This window comes from Monodelphis domestica, chromosome 5, assembly GCF_027887165.1.
Source record: "Monodelphis domestica isolate mMonDom1 chromosome 5, mMonDom1.pri, whole genome shotgun sequence".
In the NCBI taxonomy this organism is placed as follows: domain Eukaryota; kingdom Metazoa; phylum Chordata; class Mammalia; order Didelphimorphia; family Didelphidae; genus Monodelphis; species Monodelphis domestica.
The window spans coordinates 76,222,485-76,247,900 of record NC_077231.1 but is presented as its reverse complement, the minus strand read 5'-3'; the positions used below and the strand labels follow the sequence as shown (position 1 = coordinate 76,247,900).

Sequence of the window (25,416 nt, the reverse complement as noted above, 5' to 3'; positions counted from 1 at the left end):
CAAATTTGTGGCTGTTTCATTCATAGCTGTGTTTAGCTAGATAAAGAAAATTAGCTGATCTATCTTGTCCCCAAAAAAGGAGGTAGTATGATAGAGTAGAAAAGAAGACAGATTTTGGATTCTTAGGTCCTGGGTTCAAATCCTGACCTCAGCCTCTTCCTACCTATATGCCTTGAAAAAGTACCTAAGCTCTCCCGCTTTCAATTTCCTAATCTGTTAAATGGATCAGATGACCTCTATAGTTCTTTCCAGCTTTGAATTCATGTTTCTATGGTCTTTTATAAATTTCGACTCCCCTTGGATCTCTTAGATCCGGTCACTGAAAAGTTGAATGACTTATCCAGAGTTCAACAACCAGAACTTGTGAGAGTCTGGATGGGAAGTCAGAAATAGCCAACAATCAGCTCAGCAAAAATTAAATTAATTAGAAAGGTCTAATTGGGGAAAGGGAGAGAAGAGGTCTGAATCAGTGATTTCACTGGTTTAATCAATTCCCAATAGGGACACCCACTCCCCTCATGTAGGTCATCCTATTCTCTGTAATTTATGAATCTTGGAGAGGCCCAAGAGTGACTTGCCTGGGATCACACAGCCAGTATATGTAAGAGGTTCGATTTTTGAGTCTAGGTCCCTCTCTTTTTTTTCTTTCCTTCCTTCCTTCTTTCCTTCCTTCCTTCCTTCCTTCCTTCCTTCCTTCCTTCCTTCCTTCCTTCCTTCCTACCTTCCTTCCTTTCTTCCTCTCTCTCTTTCTCCTTATCATTCCCCCTTTCTTCCTTTCCTTCTTTCACCTTCTATCTTAGAATCAATCTTACATATTGGTCTTTTTAAAAAAAGTTTATTAATTAATTTAGGCTATTTTTCCATGGTTATATGATTCATATTCTTTCCCTCCCCCCCTCCTGTTGCCAATGAGCAATTCTACTGGGTTTTACATGTATCTTATGTATTGGCTAGGCAGTGGGGGTTAAGAGATTTGATCAGGGTCACCCAGATAGGAAGGGTCTGAGGTCAAATTTGAACCCATCTCCTGCCCCTGAGCCTAGGTCTTTCTAACCCTTGACATCATCCCTACCCATTACCCTCTTCTCCTTTTAAATAGGAAGTCTTTGAAGATTTCTCTTGTTTGCTTCAGCCTGGTAAAACTCCTCCTCCTTCAACTCCTTTAAACCCAGGGAGGAGATGGCCTTAGTATCTACCACTGAAGGTCTGAGCTGGTACAAAGCTGAAAATAAGACATGAGTCGTCCGTCCCCGACTTTAGTGGACATCATTTCCTTTGGCTTTTATTCTTTCACTGTAAGTACTTTCTCCAACAATAATGCTATTTGTGTTAGAGGACTTTTGGACAGCGAGGGCTTCTGCCATCATAAAGAGCCCTTAGGAGGTCTCCAGTGGCTGTGGCCTCCCTGGGCTAGTCATGTTCTGTTGGTGTCCCACATCTGACACAAGAACCCCTGTAGGAGGCTCAACCCAGGATTGACTACCAGCCTATTACAGGTCCCAAAGGGCATCTTTAGGTCCCCGTTTCTCTCCCTCACCGCAACAATAGTGAATTAGGATACGGCAATTAATGTGGAAGCTATTTCTTTTTATTTTTTTTTTACCATTTCCTTCTAATCTCCAAGGAAAATAGGAGGTTTGTAATCAAAGGAATTAATATTGGTCAAGTAATTTTTTTAAAAGGCAAAATAGCATAATAGAGAAAGCTCCATCTGTCTTAGGAATCACAATGACTTAGATTCAGATCTTGAGTCTGTTACTTCTTGCCCATGTGGCCTTGGGGGGCAGCTGGGGTGGGGGGTTGCAGTGGATAGAGTTGCAGTCAGGAATTCTCATTTTCCTGAATTCAAGTCAGACCTCAAGCATTTTTACTAGCTAAGTGACCCTAGCTGGGCACTTGTCACAGCTGAACAACAAACCTGGCCTTGGGCAAGTGGCTTCTTTCAGGGCCATCATTCCCTCATCTGTTAACGAGAAGATTGGATGAGCTGACGTCTGCTGTCTCTTCCAGCTCTGAATCTGTGCCATAAAATATGCAGTGAAGCTTTTCCATCTCAGAGGTGAAAGGGAAATAAGCCTGACCCTGCACAGGAAATATTCCACAGCACTGACAACATGAAACATTAGAATAAGAAGATTGGATCATAGAGTTCAAAGGGATCCTTGATGCCATCAGGTCTGGTCCTCATATTTCACTGATGAAAAACTGAGGCACAGAAATGTTAAGTGACTTGCTCAGGGCCATACAGCTAGTGAATATCTAAGGTGGGATTTGGACCCACAGAGTTCTACAAAGTGTTGGACACGTGCATCAGAGCAGAGAGAGAGATGGAAGCAATCAGAGAGACCATCAGGTCTACCTCCCCTTTCTTTTTACAGATGTGGAAACTGAGGCAATGTGACTTCCTCAGGATAAAACAATGTGTACATATTGGAGAAAGATGTAAACTTGGGTCCTCCTTCTAAGTTCAGTGTATTGATCATCCAGCATCAGGTTGACAAACAGGCAGGCTCTGTTCTTTGTTGTTGTTGCTTAGTCATTTCTAAAAATTTTAACTTTTAAAAATATTTTTCCATGTTTACATGATATATTTTCTTTCCCTTCCTTCTGTCCTCCCCTCTCCCAGGGCTAACAAGCAATTCCACTGAGTTAAACAAATGTTATCACTTGATACCCATTTCCATATTATTTATGCTCAGTCATTTTTCAGTTGGGTCTGACTCTGTGAGCCATTTGGTGTTTCTTGGCAAAGATCCTGGAGTGGTTTGCCATTTCCTTCTCCAGTTCACTTTACGAAGACTGAGGCAAACAGAGTGAAATGACTTGTCCAGGGTCACACAGGTAGTGTCTGGGGCCAGAGTTGAACTCAGAAAGATGAGTCCTCCCAGGTCCAGTGCTCCATCCATTCTACTACCTAGCTACTCTGGGCTCTATTTCTCTTCTCCGTCAAACAGGGAGCAAACCAAGAGACCAGGCTGTCCCACTAGATACAAAGCAGAAAGTGTTGGTAGTTTAAAGGAAAATGGTTCATTACCTGCAAGAGTCAACTTCCCTTCATGAAGGAGGTGTCTGTTGGCTGGTGACAAGATGCTTTCTGCCATGTGTTCTTTAAAAATGTGTTTCAAGCACTTGAAAAACAAGAGAGAAAACCATTTAGGGCTTGGAGCAAGGGGAACATATCAACCACATAAACTGAAGCCGGAGGGGTACCAAGCTATGTGCCCTAAGGGGAAGGGACCAAGCCTTTCTGAAGTGGCTGCTTCACACCTGATACTGTGCTAAGTGCTCTACAAACGGGACTGCTGACTAGTGCTCTTAGAAACCCTTTTAGTTACCTACTTTCCTCATACAAAATAAACCTCAGATGGAAGTCATGCTACTGGCCCAGAATATCTACTTGCTAAACTGTACCGAGGACAGGCAACCTGGGGCTTTACTCCAGGGAGCCATATTTCGAGGGTGCTGGTAACACTGTAAGTCATTTGGTGTGCTGGAGTGGCTGATTTCACCCTTTCTGGCAAGTTCTGCAGTGGTGACATCATGCCAATGTCCCAGGAGGGCACCGGTCCACTTATCTAGAGCTGGAAGAGACTTCAGAAGTCATCTGGGTGGAGATCTTAACCTCCTTTGTGTCATGGATACCTCTGAGAGTGGCTAGTGAAGCCTAAGGACCCCTTCTTGGAATCAAATTTTTAAATTCATAAAACAAAATGAATAGAATTGAAAAGAAATTAATTATAATGAATTATGTTTTTCAGATGATTATAAAAGCACATAAGCTTATGGACCCCAAGTTATAAACCTTTGATCTAATCCAAATTCCAATTGAAGCCCAGGGAGGTCAGGCTTGCCACTGGTCACTCATACTATGGTACAGAGTTAAGATTTGAATTCAGGTCCTCTACCTCGAGAACCAGGTTCTCTTTTCATTATACCACATGTTTCCCAATACCTGTCTCCCTGCAATAATGTGGTGTCCCATGCCTGCCAATGCGGGCAGTTTTCACGTAATGGGCCTTAGATACGGATTGTGGTGCTAGCCCTGGGTCCAGAAATTCCTGGTGATGATTCGATTTCATTCCTTGGTAGCAATGGGGCTGAGTAATAGCGCATCCTTCCCTGGAAAGCAAACTCACAGGAAGAAATGGCAGCCCCATTGGGTATACCTCTGGTATGAAGAACCTTTTATCTCGATCCCAAAGTGGAGGCCACACTATGATTTCCTGGAGATGCCGAAACTTTTGAAAATTGTCAAGCCATTTCACTTTTCCTTCAAGGTCACCTAAAAAATGAGAACAGTCAGGTCTTCTTACACAGACCCCTCATATCCAAGGGCATGACAACACGTGGCTCCTGGGCCTCTTCTGATCGCTGTCTAAACCCCTCCCTGCTGGCCTCTTGGCATCTTCAGCAGCTTCAGAAATACCGATTGCTCTTTACATGCCAAAGGAAAAGTCCACTGCTGCAAAATTAGGCTTTCGTCTTTACTAACACGGATCAGCAAATGGGAAATGAATTATGGATGCTTACTTGTGTAATACTGAGGTCACTCCTCAGGGGTATCTGCTCTCCCCGGGCGGGTGGAGGGGGGGCATTGTCCCAAATTGGAGAAATAAAAATACTGGAGTTAATGAGGCAATTGCTATGTTGGTGTTGGGGGGAGGTAACAGGTTGAAGCTAATCCATTGTTTTTTCCCTCGTGGGTTTGCATTCCTTTCCCAAGGCTCCATTTCTTTTGCTTTTAAAGATATGAAATGATGTAAACTCATTTGGAGAGACTAAGGAGAGTCCAAAGACCCACTGACCCATATGACTAATGGGAACTTTCAGAGACTACTTCATTGTTCTGGTGAGGTGAGACTATTTTTAATGGCCCAAACTGCATTTGATATCATATCAGACCGATACGGAATCACCCTTTATTGGTGGGCCTCCAGAGAAAAAGCTGATATTTCCCTAAAAAATCTCTCCCAATTCTTAATAAAAAAATATTCTTTTTCTTTTAAACCCTTACCTTCCATCTTAGAATAAATACTGTGTATTGGATCTAAAGCAGAAAAGCAGTAAGGGCTAAGCAATGGGGGTTCAGTGACTTGCCCAGGGTCACATAGCTAGGAAGTGTCTGAGGCCACATTTGAACCCAGGGCCTCCCCTATCTGGGCCTGGCTCTCAATTCCCTGAGCCACCCAGCTGTCCCCAAGAATATTCTTGTAAACCACTGCATACAACATCTCAACATGGAGTTGTTAACCAAACTTCTTTTTATTCCTTGGCTGGATGAAATCTATTTTAAACCTTTGGCCTGTTTGGAGACAGACTAAAAGGGAAAGCAAAGCTTCAAGATTAGGAAAATAAAGAATTTGCCAATTTTTATTTGTAGCTCTCAAAAGGAGATTAACGATGATAAAAAGTAACATCAACTTTGTACAGCAACTAATTGGGAACTTCAGAGAGAACTTATGCCCTATTTGGACACTCTTGAGAGAGCCTAACACACAACACACTTAGCATAAATCACTCAGAATGTCTTCATTTCATTTAGAATTTCCCATTATGGAAAATAGAAGTGAGGAGGCAAGCCATTATCATGCCTGCTTCAATTCAATTTCTTTTTTAAGTTCAGCAAACACTTAATAATGGTCTCCAATGGACAAAGCCCCATTCTGAGCACTTGAGTAGGCACCATATTTAGTTAAGTCAAAGCACTTACAGGCTAGAAGGTTGCAAGATCCAATTGCACAGGGTTTATAATCTAGAAGTTCCCTAGAGAGCTGTAAAATAAAATGTTATGTAAAGTCTGGAAAACAATACAGAGTAGAGGATAGTGAGCCTGGGCTCAAGACGACTCTGACACAAAATGGCTGTGTTCCCCTAACCTTGCAGTGTCCCCAAACTCTTTAAGACTACAAATTGTAGAGAAGCTGTCCTTTGCCATTATTATAACATTTGTACATCATTTCAAAGCACTTTACCTATATTATCTCATTTGATTTATTTTTTTAATAACCTGGGGTGTAGGTGCTATTACCATTCAGATTTTACAGATAAGAAACTAAGGCAATAGGTTAAGTGACTTGTCCAGGGTCACACAGTTAGTGTTTGAGGTAAAATTCAAATTCAAATCTTTCTGACTTCTTCTAGCCTTTTATCCACTATGCTGTCCAAGCTGCCTTTTTATTAAGAGAGGAATTTTCCCCCTGAGATCCTCCTACACCAATGAAAACATGTCTGGTAAAGATAAAGTTGATATTCAAGGAGAAAGGAATCTTCATCCAAATTTCCTAGCTCTAAATATTTCTCTCCCCAGTGTGACTTCAGATCAGTGGAATTATCTCCCAGAAAAGTGGCCCTCAGGAGCCAGGATTGGGCTTTCTGCCTCAAAACAGAGAAGGTCAGTAGACAGATGAATGAGATTCATTACCATGAGAGGTATGGTGGGAACAAGTGGTGGGTTTTGCCCTAGGCAAGTTAGGTCATTTTTTCCAAAGAGGAGAAGGCATTTGAGTTGGGTTTTAAAGAATGAAGAGAAAGACATTTCATCCACCTAATCATTGAACCTTAGAACGGTAATTTTAGAGATTATGACATTCAACTTCCTATATTCATTTTGGTGTGGACAGATGAGAACTGAGACCTATAGAGGCAATATGACTTTCTCAAAGTCACTGAGCCAATAAATGCCAGACAGGACATGAAATCCAAGTCTTCTCACTCTCAAGTCCTAGGATTACCTTGTTGTTTGCCTTCGCTTGCAGAGGACCAAGGATATCATGGGATGATGACTTGCACAGGAATTGGGTCTAAGTGAGGCAGAGTTGCACAAAATTGTCAGTCTCCCTCTCTCTTCCAAAGTCATTCAAAGTCAAGTGGCAAGATAAAAGTTAGGACAACTGGTACCTTGGGATCTTGGTATCTTCCATGTCTGACAAAGCCCCAAGTGTTCCACAGCGCCTACTTTAGCCACCTTCATGGCCATTAGGACAAATTCTTCTAATATGCCCATTCCAGCAGGGAAAATGGGAAAATCTTTATATACTTGGGGTAAAAAAGGAAGATTAGCCCCTCTGGTGTTAGGGCATGCTGAGCTCTTTTCAGGACTGTCCATCTACCTTTGGTGCCTACCTGGCACTCAACTCTCACCTGTTATTGCATATTTAGTAGAGCTAAAAGAGATCTTTGAGGCTTTCAAGTCTAATCTCCTCATTTTGCAGATAAGAAAACTGAGGTCAAGTGAATTGCCCCAAATCACACAGGTAGCAAGGGTCTATACCAGGTCCTGTGTCTCCAAATTCAGTCCTTTCTCTACCATATCACATTATCTTTTAAGAAAAAGGCATGAGCAAAGTCACAGAATCAGTCATTTAATCAACAAACATTTGTTGAGTGAGTATGTGTACTGTGAACTGCACACTATGCTGGGAAATGGAGTAGAGATTTAATAAGCACTTATTAAATACCCATTATATGCAAAGCACTCTGCTAAGTCTTAGACACATGATTACTCAATCATTACATATTTATTAAATACCTATTATGTGCTAGGCACTGTGCTAAGCCTTAAACATATGATTAATCAATATATATATATATACATACATATATATATATATATATATATAGTATCTATAATGTGCCAGGTACTGTGTCAAGATTCAGATACCTGATTAGTAAATTAGTAGATCCTTACTGGCTTTGCAGGGTTTTCACCTGGAAGTTATAAGCAAAGTGCCTTCAATCATCTGGGAAGTTTGCTTTTCCTGCCTCTGCTCACATCTGAAAAATCTGAGCCAGGGATCAAACCATTTATGTAACGAGGAGCCCAAGTTCTCATGGGGTTAGAGAGGATATGACTCAGGCCCATTGTTCTGAATATCTTTGATTCATAAGGAGATCAAACTTTCATCCAAGTTTCCTAGTCCCAAGAAATTCCCCTGCTTGAAATGACCTCGAGCCAGTGCCATTATTTTCAAGGTGAGCTCAAGAACCACAACTGGCTTCCCTGCCTCAGAGAGTAGCAGTTTAGTGCAATGAAAATCAAGTTCTGGCCATGGAGTTAGGGAGATCTGGGTTAAAATAATGCGTCAAACATTCCTTTTGCCTTCCTAAATTCTGTTACATCCTCTGTACAATTGAGGGAAAATTATCTGGAGTTCATTGGATCATAAGTCTAGATTCAGAAGGGAACTCAGAGTCCTTCATGTCTACTTTCTCTGTTTTACTCATGAAGAAACTGAGGCCCATAGTGGTCAAAGTCATAGATAGAGTGAGAAGGAATCTCAAAGACTATCTAATTCAATCCTTTCATTTTACAGATGAGAAAACTGAGACCTAAGGAAGGGAAGTAACTTGTTACAAAGGAGATCAAGGGTTGTCAAATGTAATATAGTTTAAGTCCTTTATTTACAGGGAGATGTAATTTGCTCAAAGTCACACAGATAGTAAATAGTTGAATCAGAATTTGAATGCAAGTCTGCTCATTCTATTCCACTGTGATTCTATTCCTCTCAGCCCTAGAGAGGTCAACTTCCTGTTATCATGAGCCCCTGGTACTTACGAATAGCCTTCTCCACTTTTTCTTTGAGGGAGTAGATGGTAATTTTCTCCCTGGCATCCGTACTCCTTTTCCAGATGTTCTTCAGTAGCAGAGGGTACCTTGTCAGGCGGTGCAGAGGAGTGACCAGCAGTTCAGGGAGGTGGAGTCGTTTGCACTGGTTGTGCCTCTCACACCACTGCAGAACAGAAAGTGGGGAAAGCAGAGGATCAGATCACTTACCTTCTGGCCACATCTGGAATAAGGTCTTTGGATGCTGATGGAAAAGAAACAGGGGAACTTCTAACTTTTATTCTAACTTTTTATTTTATTATTATTATATTTATTATTTTACCACTCACTGGTACTAGACCAGTGATGGCAAACCTTTTAGAGGGACTGGTGATGTGAGAAATGTCCTCAGGCATCCATGAAGAAGGGGAGTGGAGCAACTCAGCCTCGTGCCCCTCTGGCTTTCTAGTAATGAACTCTGTGCTGGGGCAATGGTGTGTGTGCCCACAGAGAGGGCTCTGAGTGCCCCTTCTGGCACGCATGCCATAGGTTTGCCACTACAGTACTAGACCACTCCTCCAAGAGTTTTAAGACATCAATAGGGCACTCTTTGTGTTATTCTAGAAAGATAAGGTCATAAAATATTAGAGCTGAAAGGGATCTTAGAGACCATTTAGTCCAATGCCTTTATATTGTAGATGAGGAAACCAAGACCCTGAAATGTGTTTTGCTCAATGGGAATAAAAAATAACTAAAACTTCAGTCTAGCTCTTCTGAATTCAAGTTTAATGTTCTTGCCCCTTCACCAAGTGCCTAACACCCTACCTTCAAAATGCACAGTAGTTGCCAAATGAATATTTGTGGAATCAAATTGAATTAGTCTCCTCATGAGTCTCTGTAACTGTGGTCAGTTCCTGAAACAGGTGAGAAAGTTCCTAAGAATATAACCCTGGATCATGGCCCCAGTTGGCCCTGTCCTAGGGCTAAGGATGCCAGGACAAATGAACTAGTATTTAGATCAAACATGAAAATGGGCATTCATCTGCCTTACATCATTCAGGCTAGGAGAAATTAATGATGCTGTTAGTTGGATGGGGCTAGAGAGAGGAAGATGAATCAGGCAGGGACTATGAAAGCTGCTGTTGTTGGCAGTGAAGGACCCAGGAGAGGGAGAAGAGATCTAACTCTTCCTAAAATGAGTGCATAGATTGTTCTGTCATTTCTCTCCTGGTTTGAAGTCTGTGAGTCATTAAGAAGAGAAAGGAGCATCTTTGTGCAGAACGAGCTAGAAATAACTGATTATTCCTGTCTTCAGAAAGAGATTTTATTTTGTCATCTCTGAAGCAACTTCAGAACAAAAGGGATAATTAAAATGTTGCAAGTTGAAATATATTTTTGAACCCTTACCTTCTATCTTAGAATTGATACTATTGATTCCAAGGTAGAAGAGTGGAAAGGGCTAGGCAATAGGGATTAAGTGACTTGCCCAGGATCACACAACTGGGAAGTGTCTGAGGTCAAATTTGAACCCAGGACATCCCATCTCAAGGCTTGACTTTCTAGCCACCAATAAAAATCTTAGAGGACCTCTATCTTGGGGAGGAGCATTGAATTGCAACTGGGGACATGGATTACTAAATCATCCAATGATAATAATGGGAAGGAAGTGGAGATAAGCTTTTATTAATGAAACTAATACTAAAGGAGATGCTTTGCTGCTAATCCCTAAGAATCAGAGAGCTTTCCCAAATGATTTGTTCCTCCTCTAGGTTATTGTCTCTCTCATTAGAACGCAAACTCCTTGAAGGCAGGAACAGTCTTACTATTCTGCTTCCCTAAACTTTAGCACAGTTCATGGGGCTAAATAAATGCTTTTTTTCATTCATCCATTCACATTGTTTATATTTTGTATTTCTTTTCCTCACCACTAGCAGAATGTAAACTCTCCCTTCTGTCCCACTTCCCCCAAAATCATTCTTGGTGATCTGAGACAAACTCATTTCTTTCATTCAATATGCATTTATAAAGTACCTATTATGTGCTATCCTACTGGGGATGCAAAGTACACAATGCAATAATCCCTGCCCTCAAAGAGTTTACATTATACTGGGAGATTCCAATGTAATAATAGGGAAATAAATACGATATTATCTGCAAAGTAAATGCAAAATAATTTGTGTGTAAATGAGGGGCATGGTACTAGCAGCTGGAGGGATTAAGATAATAATAATAATAATATTAGCTAATTTTTATATTATATTATGGCACCAACTATGTGCCAGGCACTGTGCTAAGTACTTTATAGTTATCTAATTTTATTTAAAGATATTGGATCAGAGGTGACTTTTATTTTATTCATTCATTCATTCATTCATTCATTCATTTAATTATTTATTTAGAAACTCTTCCCTTCTGTCTTAGAATCAATACAGTATATTGGTTCCAAAACAGAAGAGCCACAGGGGCTAGGCAATGGGGGCTAAGTGACTTGCCCAGGGCCACACAGCTAGGAAGTGTCTGAGGTCAAATTTGAACCCAAGACCTCCTGTCTCTAGCTTTGGTTCTCAATCCACTGAGCCACCCAGCTTCCCTCTCAGAGGTGACTTTTAAACAGAGCCTTGAAGGAAGCTAGAGACTCTAAGAGATAGAAGGAGGGAATGCATTTCAGGCACTGGAGGATAACTCATACAAAGCCAAGGCAGTAGGGAATGTCACAGCACCAAAGGGCCAGCTCACTGTTTCTGTTGCTATTTAACTGTTCTAAAATAAGGTGAAAATGCTTTCTTGGACCTAAATGTCAACCAGTTATTGAGCACTTCCTATGTGCACGGTGTTATGTGCTACAGATACAAAGAAAAGTGAGACAAAATCCTTATCTCCCTCAAGAAGCTTACATTCTAATGGAGGAGACAGCATGTAAGTAAATGTATCTATGTAGAAATATACACAGGCAGCTAGATGGTGTAATGGATAGAGCACTTTGTAGTGCTTTGTAATGATTGAACAACAGCAAAAATATTGTCAGAGAGAAAGAGAGGAGCAGGAAGATGATCTCAGAAGGAAGGAAGGAAGGCATTAGTAGTGGGAAATGGGGTGGGAGTGGAGGAGACCAGAGCAGCCCTCCTACAGACATTGGGATGTAAGGTAAGTCTTGAAAAAAGTCAGGGGAAACTAAGGCAGAAGCGGGGAGGCAGAGCATTCCAGACATGGCAGCTAGGTGGTGCAGTGGATAGAGCACTGGACTTAGAATCAGGAAGACTCATCTTTGTGAGTTCAAGTCCAGCCCACTTACTAGCTGTGTGACACCCAGCAAGTCACATAACCCTGTTTGCCTCAACTTCCTCGTATGTAAAAAGGAGCTGGAAAAGGCAAAGGCAAACAATTTCAGTGTCTCTGTCCAGAAAACCTGGAGTGATGCATCTCTCACTTGGGGTTGAATTCAGATCCTCCTATCTGATACAGCTGCAGGGCTCATATGGATGGAAACAAATGGCTTCGGGCTTTATGTCCTAGAACCTGGGTATTCCTTTTAGGCATACTTCTTGTTCTGCTTCATATCATGGTGATTTATGTAGTTGTCTCCTTTTTTAATTGATTGTCAACTCCTATAGGATAGATTATAGAATTGTATATTTAGAACTAGAAAGGACTTAGGTGTCATCTAGTTTAACCCCCTCAATTTACAGACGAGGAAACTGTGGCTGAGGGCCACTGGGCGTTGGTCAGAGCTGTGATTCAAACCCAGGTTCTCTGACTCCCAATCCAGTGTGTTTTCCATTATGCCAGGCTGCCTCTCTAAGGAAGATGGCGGGCTATGATGGAAAGTGCTGTATGGGGCTTGGGGCCTGGAGACCAGAGCTTACATCCTGGCTCTGCTGAGTAGCTGCATGGATGTGGGAAAGCTATTTCAATATTCTTGAACCTCAGTTACCTCTTGTTTGAAATAGAGATGATAATATTTGACAACTGGCATTTCCATAGCACTTAAAGGTTTATAAAGCACTTTACAAATATCTTATTTGATCCTTACAACTATCTGTGAGGCAGATGTTATTATCGTGCCCATTTTATAGATGTGTTAACTGACACAGAGAGGTTATCTTTTCTGGGATACATAGTTAATATGTTTAACATAGTATTTGAATCCTAATCAGCCCTTCTGTGGCACTTCTCCAGCTGAACACTAACTAGTTCATAGATTGAGTCCCCAGTGCTGCCACTGAGGCATTGAGAAATGATGTTTTGGCCATGTTACCCATAATTCTCCTATTAGATCTCTTCCTTTCTCACCTCTTCTAAAATCCTATGGATGGGAAACAGAGAAACCACTTTTTTTTAAACCCTTTCCTTCCATCTTATAATCAATACTGTGTATTGGTTCCAAGGCAGAAGAGCAGTAAGGGTTGGCAATGGAGGTTAAGTGACTTGTTCAGGGTCACAAAGCTTGGAAGAGTCTGAGGTCAGATTTGAACCTAGGACCTTACATCTCTAGACCTGGCTCTCACTGAACCACTCAGCTGTCTGCATTTAAGCCACTTTTTGCTTTTGTCACCAGCTTTGAATTTCTGTCCCCTGAAAGAGGTAGAGTAAAATGGAATGAATGCTTGGTTTCAAGTCAGAAGACTTAGGCTTAAATGGTTTTGGTGGCCTCTAAGGGCCCTTGCATCTCTAAATGTGTAATTCTAGGGTCCTTGGAGACTCTTTGAAGGCTGGCTTCCTTGGAGATTTGGCAACCAGTTGAGGGTGCAGGGCTTTTCAGTGAGTCTCCCTTTTAGCCTGGAAGGTTGAGTTTTCAGCAAATGCTGCATTGTAGCAGCCAAACTAAGGGGAAAACTTTGTCAGCAGGATGATATCATTTCTAATTTGGGAAACTCCAATGGCCTTGGTTGGAGCTGTCAAAGCCTTGAAATGCTGTGAATAAGAAGGAGGAAGAGTCAGGTTTCTTCCCCCAGCTCTCAGGCTTATGACCCCATGAATCCATAGAGGGTTTCTAAGCTCTTCAGTAGCCCAGCAAACAGCAGAAGACTTCCTCCCTCCCTCATCTCTAGTCTCCAAGGTGATTTTTTGGCAAAGGGTTCCTTGCAGCTGCAGGGAAGGTTTCTTTTTTTGATTCTTCTGGAAAGTCTTGGCCCACTCCTCCCACTGCCTGCCCTCCCCTCCCCACCTCCATCTCCACTCTCAGAAGGACATTCAACAAAAGCCTTTGGCCTGGCACTGGAAAATCAGACTTAGAGAAAATCATGGAGAAATAAAGCCAGAAAATATCAAGTTTCAGACCTACTGTTCCACAGTCTAACTGCTGTTAACAGGAAACAGCTTTCTCCTAATGTTCTGGGAACTCATACCTGGAAAAGCAAACAGGGAAGGAAAGAGCAAGCTAAGAGGGCGAGAGCACCCCAATCAAGGGCCACCCTGCCCTCAGTGTGGCATGGTTACTTCAATGCCCGATCCTTTGTACTTTTGGGGAGCCCAGTATTCAGATGCCCAGACTTCCCTTGGAAGCATTTGCCTCCTCAAACCCACCCCTTTCAGAGACCCAGGCAGGCAAGAGGCACTTACTAATGTAAAGAAAGGACAATGGCCCTTGTCCTCAGACAGCTCATCATGTAAATGACAGGGGCTATCCATGGCACAGACAGAGAAAGTGGAAGGTGATCCAAGAGAAGAAGGCCCTAGTGGGTGGGGAGACCAGAGAGGCCTCTTGCAGAAGGGAAGATCTGAGCTGTCCTGAAGGAGCCCAGAGAAGCCAGGAGGCAGAAGGGAGGAGGGAGAGCTCTGCAGGCTCCTTAGACTAGAGTTCTCTCTGTGCAACTCTTCCTTCAGGCCTACTCTTGGATGCCACATTCCCTGTTCTGTGTATACTCTGTCCTCAGATCTACTTCTGGCCTCTTCCACCTTGCTGTCCACCATTTTCAAACGTATCCCTAAATTTATGTAGAGCATTCAAATTCATTCAAGCCCTTACTAAGTGCATGCCAGGTGCCTGGCACAGTGCTAGGCACTGGGGATAAAAAAGGCTAAAACAAGACAGTCCCTAGCAATCAATCAGCTTGCATTCATTAAGCACCTACTCTAATCAGGCAATTTGCTAGTTGCTTGACTGTTCAGTAGCGAGGGATTTGGAGTCAAAGGACTAGGATTGACTTAGGATTCTACTACTTATTGTCTTACTGGGTAGACTGAAGGAGGAGAAAGGAGAAGAAAGATGGAGAGGGAGGGGAAGAGAGAGTAGAGAGGAATAAGGAAGAGAGATTATGGTTCACAATTTAAGATTTACAAACATTTTGGATCATATTCCCCCCATTCCTTGAGACACAATTTCTTTCTTTCTCCTTCTTTCTCTCCTTCCTTCCTTCTTTCTCTCCTTTCTTCTTTCTCTTTCTTTCTTTCTTTCTTTCTTTCTTTCTTTCTTTCTTTCTTTCTTTCTTTCTTTCTTTCTTTCTTTCTTTCTTTCTTTCTTTCTTTCTTTCTCTTTCTCCTTTTCTTTCTTCCTTTCTATTTGCTTCTTTCTTTCTCTCCTTTCTCTCTTTCTCTCCTTTCTCTTTCTCCTTTTCTTTCTTCCTCTCTCTTTCCTTCTTTCTTTCTCTCTTTCTTCTTCCTCCTTCCTTCCTTTCGCCCTCCCTCTGTCTTCCCTCCTTGATTTCCTTAATCCTTCATTCTCTTTCTTTTTAAAATTCTTGTGGTTTCTTGCTGCATTTGGTTTATTAATCTGACCTCCATTCTCTTCACCTGTACTAAAGCTACATTCAATTCTCTTTGTCTGTCAACCTCAAGGAGTCTTAGAACAAGGTGGAGAAAAGCAGAAACAAAAACCAAGGCTCAATTTACCTTTAAATAGATTCCAAAGTCTTCTCTCTGTCTTAAGCTCTCGAGATAGAAGATGGTGGAGGTATAATTAAGGCAATACACCTGATGGCTCTGACAGAGGCTCCCTCGGAAATGCTGTAAAAGCAAAAATGAAGAACTCAAGTCTCATGAGCAAATAATCCATGACAATGGAAAGACAGTATCACAGAATGATTAGAGACCTGGCCTCAGAGTCAGAAAGACCTGTGTTCCAGTCCTTCCTCTGACAAATATTGGCTGTGTGATCTTTTTATGTCACTTTTCTCTCTCTCTCTTTTTTAAAAACCTTTATCCTCTATTATAGAATTGATATTAAGCATCAATTCTAAGGCAGAAGAGCACTGAGGGCTAGGATTCTGTTGGTGAACCTATGGCACATATGCTAGAAGGGACTGCTACCCTCCCTCTCTCCACATATGACTGAGGACATTTCTCTCATCACCCACTCCTCTGCCCTGCTAGCAGCTCAATGGGAGTGCTTCCTCCCTCCCCTTTCTGGGATTAGTTGGGGAGTCTTATATGCGGCATGAGGGTTGGAGTCTAGGTATTCGGTCTCCAAAAGTTTCACCATCACTGGGCTAAGCTATCTGGGTTAAATGCTTTGCATGAGACCACATAGCTAGGAAGTGTCTGAAGTTAGATTTGAACTCAGGTCCTCCTGATTCTAGGCCTGGTGTTCTATCCACTGTGCTACTGAGCTGCCCATCATGTCAACTCTCAACAACTCATCCAACTACAATAGTGGCTAATCTGCTTTGGTCAAAGTAGTTTGCTACCTAGGAGTCCTCTACACCAATGAAACCACAGGTCTAGACCAAAGAAAATTGCCAAACATCCTGACCCTGAGATTCAAAAGGCCTTTCATTTTATTAGTAAATGTTTTATTTAAGTGTTATTATGCTTGAGGTGACAAGAAAGTCAAGATAGCCAAGTTCTGGGCTTGGAGTTAGGAAGGTGGTTTCTATCTAGCCTTGGACAGTTAATGAATTGAGAGTCTAAGTCTCTCGTTTTACTGTTAAAAAAAAACCAGATGCCCAGAGAAGGAAGTGACTTACCTATTGTTGCATAACTGGTTAGTGTCTGAGGCATTATTGAAATCTAGGCCTACTTTACTCCATATTCAGCAAGTACCCTCTAGTACAGCATTGCTGCCTCTGCCCATAGGTCCCCATTTTACAGAGGACAGAAATAAAGTAACTTACCCAAGACAACACACTTCTAAGCAGAACTGGAATTTGGACTCAGTTTCTCTGACTCTAAGTCCAACCAATCATTCAATTAATCAACAAATATTTTATTAAGTATCCACTGTAGGACAGGCATTAAAAAAAATCAAATCTTAACTAAGACTTGTATTTATAACCCTTGGGTGTCTTAGGTGGCTCAGTGAATAGAGAATTGGACCTGATGTGACTTTAGACACATCCTAGCTATGTGATCTTAGGCAAGTTACTTAACCCCACTTGTCCTCCCCCTGCTGCTCTTCTGTCTTAGAATTGGTACTATGATAGAAGGAGAGAGAGATATATAGAGAGATGACAAGAGAGAAAGAGAGACAGAGAAAGGAGAAGGGAAGAGAGAGTTAGAAAGAAGAAGAGGGAGGGGAAAGAGAGGAAGAGAGAAAAAAGAGAGAGGAGAGGGAGGGGAAAGAAAGAAGGAAAGGGTGGATAGAGGGAAGAGAAATGGAGGGCAGGGAGGGAGAAGAGAGAGAGAGAGAGAGAGAGAGAGAGAGAGAGAGAGAGAGAGAGAGAGAGAGAGAGAGAGAGAGAGAGAGAGAGAATATGAGAATTGTACTTGAAGTCAGGAAGTCTACCTCAGACATTATTCTAGCTACCTGACTGTAGACAAATCACTTAATCTCCCTGACTCAGTTTCCTCTTCTGTAAAATGAAGCTAATAATTAGCACCTGCTTCATAAAATTGTGAGGATCAATTGTGATAATAAATGTGAAGTGATTTGCAAACCTTAAAGTACTATATCAATGCTAGTATTATTATGGATGAATGTGTGTGTGTGTGTGTGTGTGTGTGTGTGTGTGTGTGTGTGTGTTGTGCTCACACACATTTATATTCTTAGCATTTGCTTAGGCAAAACAGAGAGAGTATCTGTAAAAGGTATAGCTAAGGCTCCTTTTTCTTTGTTTCTCTTTCTCCTCTACACCAACCACAACAGCAGAGTCAGCAGAGGCTTTGATAGATTAGAAGTTTGGCTTTGCTTTCCTGGGAAAGGCTGACACTTTCTTAGAAGACTGAGTCAACCATGTAATTAGTGAGCTCCAAACTCTTGTCCTGAATACTGTGCAGAATTGAAGTCATTTCGCAACCTGTTCAGGAAATGGTTTTTCTAAGCACTCAGATTTGTGTGTTAATAAATGAGCACAGTGGGAAGGCGAACCCGTGTGCTGATTATTTTCGGTGGGTTTGACTGGTGAGAAGATGGGGGTGGGCTGGAGTCTGGGGTGATATTTTCTGCCCCATTCTGGATGAATCCAAGAATGTAAACAATTCTCAGAGAAGAAGAGAAGGGTCTACATGGATACTCCACTGCAGGAGGGTTGGGAGTGTTATGGTCTCTCTCAGCTATCTTACCTTGGACAGCACAGAGATGAAATCCATGGATGATGTAGAGCCAGATGAATTTATATAGGCCTTGATGGTGCTGAAAAAACAGCTCACAAAGCCAAGGCTGACCTAAGGGTGGACAAAGGGATAGACAATGACCCTGGCTTTCTTGTGCCCAGAAGCTTGGGTTAAGGAAAACCAATTCAGTGGATTCTAGTCCCAATCTTGTCAACAGTGGTAGTTTTCCACTTCACATAAATGACTGATATGAATCAGCACTCTTTGATCTTATTCTGGCTTATTTATTTATTAATTTTTGTTAAGGAAAAGATCTTTGTTAAGAGAGTTCATTCCCTAGGGGATACAACCTTTTGAAGTGTGATGGAAGTTTCTGAGATGGGTTTCTAATTATTTAGATAAGGGGATATCGAATAAGTTTTTTTAAAGGGTTATTAATAATCAATATTATTAATGGATTCCACCTTATGAAATAGAATTAAATTAGACCTGAGCACAAATATTCTCTTCTTCCTTTCCTATATCTTCCTACTCCCCGAATTCTTAGGGAGAACAGGCAATAATGTACTTTTCTCCCAAAATGACCAACAGCCAGTTTTTCCTTAATATGAACGTCAGGCCCTACTATCAAATTGCAAGACTCAATTATTCAGCTGATTGTCCATATGAAAACATTTGTAATACTATTCCCATAGCAATGTATGAATTTCATAAATTGTATGTCCCCTGGAGAATGCAAACTCCTTGAGGGCAGGAATTGTTTCAATTCTGTTTTTGTATTTTTACTACCCAACTCAGTCCCTGGCACTTAGTAGAGACTCTTAGGCAGATTGTTGTTGTTCGGTCATTTTTTTTTCTCAGTCACATCCAACTCTTGTGAATCCTTTTGGGGTTTTCTTTTTTTTAATTAATTAATTAGTTTATTACATTAAAGCACCCAATTAACTCCTTCTTTCCTCTCCCTCCATTAGAGAAGGCATCATTTGACTATATGTATATATATATATATATATATATATATAACTATGTCTTCTTTATTTCTATTCATCAATTCTTTCTCTGGATGTGGACATAGAGAAGTCATTCTTCAAACAATATTTCTGTTGCTGTATCACTCTTCATAATTTCATGGAGGTCTTTCCTTGTTTTTCCAAAATTAACCTCTTCATCATTTCTTACAGTGCAATAGTATTCCATCTCAATCATATACCCCAACTTATCTAGCCATTCCCTAGTTAATGGGCATCCCTTCAATTTCTAGTTCTTTGCCACCACAAAAAGAGCTACTATAAATATTTTAGAACATAAAGGTTCTTTTCCCTTTTCTCTGATAACTTTAGGAAATAAAACCAATAGTGGTATTGATGGGTCAAAAGGTATATGGAATTTTATAACAAGCTGAGCATAAGTCCCACTTACTCTTGATAGGGTGTATTAAAAATTGTACATACTTGTAACATAGGTTCGCAAATGTAGCTATAGGGTTTGTGTATATTGTTATCCTACTTTGTAGATAAATTGTAAGTAGAAGCATGGATAGAATAGGCTAGAAAAATTACTCTAACATAGTGTAACTGAGTTACTGTATCCATTAGCTTACATTAGTACATTGGTTAAGCATAGAATTTAAACTGCAGTAGCAGAACAAGTTGTCTTTAAGGATGTTCGTCATAACAGCATTAGCTGGAAATTGTGTCAATGGAAGAATTTATAGTTAAGATACTTTTGCATGTTGATAAGCATAGCTAGAGAGTTGTTGGATTAGTCTAGAATGGTGAAGAAAGCAATACGAATAGTAAGCTTATAGATTTGTGTTTTGCATGATCTTGTGTTGCAACATCTGCTTTTACTCTCTGTATTCATTTTGTAAACCCCAATATTTCTAAGCCATACCTTTCCTGGAAAATGGCTTAGTTTAGGCATAGTTAGAGATGTAGCATACATAAGAAGGGGTTTTTTTTAATTAATTGGGGGGAAATAGATTAGAAAGTAGCAAAAAGTTAAGTCAAAGGTAAGTATAAAAATTCATGACAACAACCTTGGGAAGGTCGAATCATGAAAGGGGATGAATGATAGGGAAGATTTCATACAGAGTTGAAATGGAATGATGGCGAAGCAAGAGTGACAGACAGGGCAGTTGGAATGTGGGAGACAAGGTCTGCTGGGAAAATAACCAATGGGCGGGGAGTTCAGTTCTGAACGGAAAGCAGCCCCCAATTTACTGCTTTCCGTCTAGTCTTGGCTACATTAGTTTAGTTAAACTCCTGAATTCTGTCTTAGAATCAATACTAAGTATTGATTCCAAGGCAGAAGAGAGGAAAGACTTAGGTGATTGGGGTTAAGTGATTTGTCCATGGTCACACAACTAGGAAGTGTCTGAGACAAGATTTGAACCCATTACCTCCTGACTGTAGGCCTGATTCTCAATCCACTGAGCTACCTGGCTGATCCCCATTAGTTTTATTTGCATGAAATCTTTTCTATTTACTGTATCCCAAACTATCCATTTTCTATCTTATAATGCTTTCTATCTCTTATTTATTTATAAATTCTTCTCTTATCCATAAATCTGTTGGAGTTTTCTTGGCAAAGATCCTGGAGTAGTTCACCATTTCCTTCTCAAGCTCATTTCACAGATAAGGAAACTGAGGCAAACAGGCTTAAGTGACTTGCCCAGGGTCACCCAGCTACTAAGTGTTTGAGGTCAGATTTGAACTCAAGTCTATCTGACTATAAGCCCTTTGCGCTATCCACTGGACCACCCAGCCACCTCTCTTAGGGAGTAGGTGGCTGAACTGATAGAGCTCTAGGCTTGTAATCAGGATCTTACCTTGGATGCTTAATAACTCTGTGACCCTGAGCAAGTTATTTAATGTCTTTTAGACTTACTTTGTAAAAGGAGGACCAGGACTCTCATTCTCCTTGTATGACTATATGATACTATACAGTGATGTGCTGGTTTGCAGCTTCAACTAGTTGTCAAGAGCAGAGTTTTGAATTGTCAGTGTGAGAATTTATAATTCTGAAATTGGCTAATGCTACAGATTAGGGCTTGATTTATTGCTCTTGTTGATTGGATTCAAGGAATTTTAGATGGAGAAAATGTTAGTAACACAAATTTAGCTTAAGATCTACCCAGTGTACTTTTTTCCCCCCTTTGGGGAGCCAGTTGTTAAACATTCTCCAGCATACATATATTGCTATGTTTCCTAGCACCCAGTCCCACTGCTTTGGTTGAAGAGATCAGGGATTGCTGGTTATCCCTGGATGATGAGGCAAGCTGAAATATGGCATGCATTTTAATATTTTATTCATAACTTTTGTTTTTTAAATGCCTGCCGTTTTTATATATATTCTCCCTCCCATCTTCTCCATCTCCACAATCCTGCTCTGTAACAAAGGGAAAAAAAGTTAAGGAAAATCAACCACACATGACAGCCTTCAACCACAGTGCAACGCATTTTCAAGGAAAGAAGGGAGTTGTGAAGTGTATCTCAATTTCCTTGCTAGAATTCCACCCACTGGAATAGATAAAAGCTTGGCATCCTAAAGTACTTTCCATGAGTTGTAACAAATTATCTTTGTGCACAGGTTGCCCAGAATCAAATATTTTCCATCGTTTTCTCACCTGACTTAACTCTTCAAGGTTTGCGAAAAGTCTCCATAAATCCACATCCAAGAGGCATTCGTAGCTTTGCAGGTATTTGAGTGTATTCATAAAGATCTAAGAAAAACCCCAGAGAAATACCCATTATTCCTGCTTTCTACATCTGAAGCTTCCCCTGTGAGAGACTGCTGTACATTGCCTTAGAAAATAATTTAGAAATGTGATTTTCAGGGTTTCAGAAAGTTACTGAATTCCAATGATCCCTTCTGTCTCATTTCTGCACTATGGAAAACATTCAAATCCCACTCTTTGTGTGGAGATCGGGATGCTAATGTATTTGCTGATGGTTTCTCCAGGAAAAGATTACCTGCCTTTTTGGGGAGGGTGGAGGGGTGGGAAGGAGGGGAAAATTGTTTCTATGTGTAATTGAAAAAATAAAAATGACTTTAAAATAATCTTTAAAAGCTCTTTAAAAAGAAAAAGAATCTCCTTAAAGGAAATGGACTTTAAGTCCCTACCAGATGCCACCTGAGTTTTCTTCTTGCATATACAGTATCACTAAGAGTAAAAAGCAAAGGGAAAAATAAGAAACCCACTGGGGAAGCAAATAGAGGAGCCAAATCTACTGAATTCATTGCTCACTGAACCACACCATCTTTAAGGGAGAGGAATAACCCCCAATAGGTAAGCACTCTAAACACTGTGCCAGACCATTAAAACAGATGAGATATTTGTGAAGTGCTAGCATGTAGTAGGTGCTTAAATGCATGGCCCCTTGTTCTCTCCTCTTCTACTTTTCATAATCAGTGCATAATATCTTTTTGCTGAGTTGAAAAGAATAGATGGATTAAGGATGCTATTTATATACCACCTCTGAGCTGCATGGTGTTTTGTTTTTGACTGGACTTGTACATTTTTGGTTTTAGGGAATGTACTGGAAGGGATAAGAAAGAAAAAGACAAAAAAGAAAAGAGGACTCCTTTCTTCTTCTTTCTCTCCCTCGTCTTAGGCTTTTATTACAAATGAGCTAGTGGAGATTCCTGTTGAATACTTCTCTGAATGAAAAATATGAGAGCTGTCTTTGTTTTATAATAAAGTTTGAATTTTTATTGTATAGTAGAGCAAAAAGAGTCAGAGACTGGGTTCACTTCCCAGCTCTGCCATTTATCTCTTTGTGACTCTGGGCAATATACAGTTAGAATTTTGAACCCTTGGACTTCATCCCCCAGAAGTCCTTCAGTATTTCCCAGCACCTCTTTTCTTGTGCCTCCACATCTGCATGATCACGTTATGGTTTTATAAATTCTGTAGCTCCTTCCTCCTTTTCTTCTTCTTTCACAAGCAGGCTGGGTAGTTTAGGTAGCTTTTACTCTAGTTGTTATTAATAAATTATATAAAATATAATACTTCAGTTATTGTATATTAATTTTAATCTTTACAAGTCATCTTTTTCCCTGTTAGGGCTCTAGTTTCTTAATCCATAAGATAAAGGGTTTGGACTGGATGCCTTCAAAAGTCTCATCCAACTCGAAATATTGGATTATTGGCAAGGTTAAGGAAGGGGTAAAAAAGTTTGGTGTAGTGGAAAGAACTTCAGAATTAGAGACAGAAAGACTTAAGTTAGAGGCTTAGTCTACTTAAACTATATTTGAATCTATAAAAATGTCTTCACTTTTCTGAGCCTTCATTTCCTCATTGGTAAAATGAGGGATTTAGACTGAGTGACCTCTTTCCAGCTGTAATATTCTGTGGCAGTAAGATAGAACCATGAATAAAACCACCCCCCCCCCACTCAAAGATTACAGCAGCAGCAGCTTGAGGAAATATGATACAACAGAAAGTTTTGGATTTGGATTTGGGACTTGAGTTCCAGTCCTAGCACTCTATGTGGGACCTAAGATAAGTCCCTGAACACCTTAGAGCTCACTTTCCCCTCTGAAAATGAGAGAGTTAACCTAGATGACTTGTAAAACCCCTCTAGGCTTAAATCCATAATTGACTCCTTCCTCTTATTAATCACATCTGATATTTTTTGAATTTTTAAATATCTTCTAAATGCATTAGTTCATTTGGTACCAAGAATGAGCCTTTGAGGTAGATAGATACTATAGATACTATTGTCCCCATTTTATAAATGAGGAAACTGAGGTTCTATTTCTTGTTCACAGGCTATGACATTCAATTCCCTCCCTCTATCTTAGAATCTTTAGGGATGAGAAAGGTATTAGACATATAATCTCTTTGGGATAGTGAACTCCCAGGTGAGGAAACTCCCTCTACTGACTCAGGTTGGTACCTTCTCTACAACTCTACAGAAATCTGAAGTTAAATGACTTGGCCAGGGACACATAGCAAGTATGTCTCAGAGTAAACCAGGTTTTCCTCACTCTGAGACCAGATTTCTACACTCTTTGACTTTAAATCTCCCTTTTGCTTCAAGGTTTAGCTTAAGTCATACCTCCTATGAAAGGTCTTCTTTAATTTCCTCAGTTGACAATAGCTAACGTTTATTCAGTACTTTAGGGTTTACACAGTGCTTTACAAATATTATCTCGTTTTATCCTCACAACAACCCTGAGAACAAGGTGCTATTATTATGCCCATTTTACAGATAGGGAAACTGAGGCAGACAGATTAAGTGACTTGTTCAGAGTATTTAGCTACTTAGTATCTGAAGTTGGATTTAAACTCAGGTTTTCCTGACTCTAGGTCTAGCCTCCAATCATGGCACCAGCTAGCTGTAGTTAGTCCTGTCTCCACAAAATTACTTTGTATTGATTTTCTGTATGTTGTCTCTTCCCATAGAATGTGAGCTTCTGGAGTCAAGAAATGTTTAATTCTTGTCACTTAATACGGTAACTTAATGGGAAGCACAATTAATCCTCTCCAAATTTAATACAATCACTGAACTTTCTGTAATAGCAAAGCTGACTCCCAAGGAGCTAAAGGAACATTTTAAATTTATGAAAGAATCGAAATAGAGCAGTACCATCTTAAGAACAAGCAAGTGGTCCAAATAATAGGTGCATTCACTGGTAAAGAGTTCCCACACAGCTTCTTGCTGCTTTCTCAAGTCTGGTGTTTCACCAGGAAGCTTTTGATGTCGTTGCAGAACTTCTTCCCAGGTCTTATCCTGGAAATGGGGAGAAAAAAAGAACAAAAGACTTTCATTTCATCTTCTGATTTGACTTGCTATTACTTTTTGATAGTGGTAGTGATGAAGGTGAAGGGAATACAAACAACAGAAGTATTAGTTCTGAAGCTAGCAAATATGAGTTCAAATCCTGTCTCTGACATTTAACTGCTGTGTGACTTTGGGCAAGCTGATCTCCCTGAGCCTCCATTTCCTCATCTGAAAAATGAAGGGGTTGGATTGAATGGCCTCTGTAGTCCCTTTTAGCTCTAGAACTATGGTCTATGATTGACTTTTTCTCACTGATGCCCCTAGTCATTTTTCAGTTGTGTCTGACTCTTTGTGTGATCTCATTTGGGGTTTTCTTGGCAGAGATACTGGAGCGATTTGCCATTTCCTTCTCCAGCTCATTTTATAGATGAGGAAACTGAGGCAAACTTTTTCTGGACTTGTCCAGGATCACCCAGCTAATAAGTGTCAGATCGGGTTTAAATTCAGGAAGATGAATCTTCCTAACTCCAGGGCCAGTGCTCTAACCAATATGGCAGACCTTTAAATCAAATGAGATATTTATAAAGTGCTCAGCAGGTGCTTAATAAATGCTTGGCCCCTCTTCCCTTTCTCCTCTACCTTTCATAAATCAGTGCATGACATATTTTTGCTGAGTTGAAAACAATAGTTGAGTGTGGAACGCTACTATATGCTATC

The 25,416-nt window shown here is 40.6% G+C and overlaps 1 protein-coding gene and 1 long non-coding RNA gene across 4 annotated transcripts in view; one reads left to right on the top strand and one right to left on the bottom strand.

Annotated features, from left to right (window-relative positions):
- PLEKHG7 (pleckstrin homology and RhoGEF domain containing G7) overlaps positions 1-25,416 on the bottom strand; it is a 90,745-nt gene that overhangs the window by 19,073 nt on the left and 46,256 nt on the right. For both annotated transcript variants that reach the window (XM_007503208.3, XM_007503207.3), the window contains exons 7-13: positions 24,565-24,708; positions 21,597-21,692; positions 17,978-18,079; positions 15,371-15,484; positions 8,555-8,729; positions 4,167-4,282; positions 3,035-3,128 (exon numbers count right to left, since the gene is read on the bottom strand). In XM_007503208.3, coding sequence (XP_007503270.2) covers positions 3,035-3,128; positions 4,167-4,282; positions 8,555-8,729; positions 15,371-15,484; positions 17,978-18,079; positions 21,597-21,692; positions 24,565-24,708 — 841 coding nt within the window. The remainder of the gene's footprint in view (positions 1-3,034; positions 3,129-4,166; positions 4,283-8,554; positions 8,730-15,370; positions 15,485-17,977; positions 18,080-21,596; positions 21,693-24,564; positions 24,709-25,416) is intronic.
- The window catches only part of LOC130454509 (uncharacterized), a 57,103-nt gene that overhangs the window by 13,618 nt on the left and 18,069 nt on the right, over positions 1-25,416 (top strand). For both annotated transcript variants that reach the window (XR_008912110.1, XR_008912111.1), the window contains exon 4: positions 6,308-6,391. This is a non-coding gene — a long non-coding RNA (uncharacterized LOC130454509). The remainder of the gene's footprint in view (positions 1-6,307; positions 6,392-25,416) is intronic.